The 2,248-nt window shown below is 64.3% G+C and overlaps 1 protein-coding gene across 1 annotated transcript in view; it reads left to right on the top strand.

The window, feature by feature from the left end:
- The window catches only part of LOC103608691 (protein shisa-9-like), a gene marked incomplete at its 5' end in the record, with an annotated part of 9,326 nt that extends 8,860 nt beyond the window's left edge, over window positions 1-466 (top strand). Inside the window, 2 exons of the mRNA XM_008593091.1 lie at window positions 54-179; window positions 286-466. Of these exons, the coding sequence (XP_008591313.1) occupies window positions 54-179; window positions 286-466 (307 nt within the window). The remainder of the gene's footprint in view (window positions 1-53; window positions 180-285) is intronic.
- Window positions 467-2,248: the final 1,782 nt, after the last annotated feature.

Genomic DNA, 2,248 nt, shown 5'->3' with positions numbered 1-2,248 from the left:
TACGGTACAGCAGTACGACCGCCGGACTCCGACGGTTCGCATCTGCAAAATAGGGTCAAAGAAGCGGCCTCGAACGAGCTAGTGGCTGGGGAGAGAGGACCCCACCCCGGCCCGGGAGACCGCGCCAGACATGGGCACGCCCAGCCCCGAGGGGTCGGGCCGGAGGCCGAGACGTCGCAGTAAACACGGGCTTAGGTCGGGGCGGGAGATGATTCCAGGCGGAGGGACCGCGGGGGCTGGTTTGGACCCCCGGCCTCTCTCGGTGGCGGGGCCTACTCGGGCTAGTCCTATGTCGGACCCCCCAGCCTGGCCCCTCCCGCGGAGGGAGGGAAGGGAGGACCCGGGGTCTCAGCGCAGCGGCAGCAGCGAAAGAGTTAACCCGGACCGCGGCGAGGGGGCGGGTGGCGTCAGCGCCTACGTCAGGGCGAGGCGGGGCCGCGTAGACGCGGCCGCTGTGGCCGCCTAGCCCGCACCCCACGCCGCGGGGGAGGCCGTGGGTGTGGTGGTTGAGGTGTCCATTCTCTGTCCCGTTTCCCCCGCGCTGCGCAGATGGGGATACTGAGGCACAGGGAGAGGCGCGGCCTGGCTGGGACTAGATCCGGGCAGCCTTGCTCCAGGTCCCCGCCAACCCGTGTCCTACACCGTCACCCCCTTCCAGTCCCCCAGGTCGCCGGGCTGAGACGAGTTGGCTTTGGGGGTTTTTGTTTGTTTCTCTTCCAGCGAGCAGACAGATTCCTACAAAATCGCCCAAATATACGATTGCCCCGGGCTGTGTCCTGGCAAGTCGCCGCGTCTGCGTGGGCCTCAGTTTGCCCGGCCGGACACTGGGGACAGGGCTGGCAATCACTAGCGGCGCTCGGCTCTGCCTACGAAGCGGGAGTGGGAGGGGATTCCAAGCCCAGGAGCGGGAGAGAGAATCGAAAGGAGGCGCTGGCGGTGGGGGGACAGCAGCGAGGCGGCATTCGAATCCCGGGCTGGGGCCTTTCCTTTCCTCCGCCTCTCCCCCGCCCCCCAGCATCTCCCCCTCCTCCGCCTCCCCACCTCGCTCCCCCGCTCCTTCCCCGTCTCCTCCCCTCCCTTCCCCCCGCCCGCCCAACTAGGCCGCCCCGCGGGGCCGCTAATTAAATGCAGGCTGGGGGAGGGGACGGCGCGCGGTTAACCCCTTCCCCGCCGGGGGCCCTGGAGGGAGCCCCGAGTAAGGGAGGGGGAAGGGTGGCCGACCCGGGAATTCTCCCCTCTCCAGCAGGCGGGCTTCAGACCCTAAGACAAGCCCATTTGATGAATGAGTAGATCGAGGCCTTGGGACGGGCCCCAGGGTTGCGGGCGAGGTTGGACTAAACAGGACCTCGTGATCGGAGCGCCAGAGTGGAGAGATAGCAGGAAAGAAAAGCTAGATTGTGACTTGAGATAAACAAAAGAGAAAAGGCAGAGATGGAGAGAGAGCAGGTGAGGGAGGAAGGGAGGAACTGCGAGCAGGCCTGAGACAGAGAGGAAGACAAACCAGGTAAAGGTTTTTCACAGGGACCCTCGGCCCTTGCTGGGGCCATGAACCAGTCCCTTGGCATAAAGAGAAGGTGACCCTATAAATACTTCTCTAAAATGAAAAAGACTGACAGTCTCCCAGGGCAGCACCATTGGGGCTGTTGGGAACATGGGGTGGGGTGGGTTCCGTCAGTATGTGTGGTGATAGCAAACTGACAGGTCACTTTTGGAGCTGGAGGCCCCAATGTGGCCTGGACACACCCATGGCCTGAACGGAGGGTCAACCCTGCCCAGGGAGCCATCAGTCACCCCTGTCCCTGCAGCTCTGGGGGACCCATACGCTGATATTTCAGTGCCCACTGCTAGGTGAACAGAAGCTCTGTCGGAGCCCAGGGAGACAGGGGTGAGCTCTGTGTGGCCCCACATTCTCGGGGTGGGAAGAGATGACAGGGTGACACAGTCAGGCAGTGGCAAAAGGCACAAGGAAATCAGCAGCAGGGAGGCACAGGACGTGGGGGTTGGGAGGGGCCATGACACCAGCATGGGGGGAGTGCCATGAGGATGCCCTAGGGAAGGGTGTTCCGAAAAACTGGAATAGCTTGTGCAAAGGCCCTAGGGTTGGAGGAACATCAAGGATGAGGCTTGGAGTGGAGGGAAGGGAGATGATGGGAGGGGAGGGGATCACAAAGGCACGTGGGTCCTCGGCAGCTGGGGGGGGGGGGGTTAAAGCCCTTCCCCCCCCGGGGGGGGCCCCGGGGCCCCCCCC

The sequence above is a fragment of the Galeopterus variegatus genome, unplaced genomic scaffold, assembly GCF_000696425.1.
Source record: "Galeopterus variegatus unplaced genomic scaffold, G_variegatus-3.0.2 Scaffold8698, whole genome shotgun sequence".
In the NCBI taxonomy this organism is placed as follows: Eukaryota; Metazoa; Chordata; class Mammalia; order Dermoptera; family Cynocephalidae; genus Galeopterus; species Galeopterus variegatus.
Note: the sequence above shows the minus strand (reverse complement) of the source record. Positions and strands in the feature narration are given on the sequence as shown.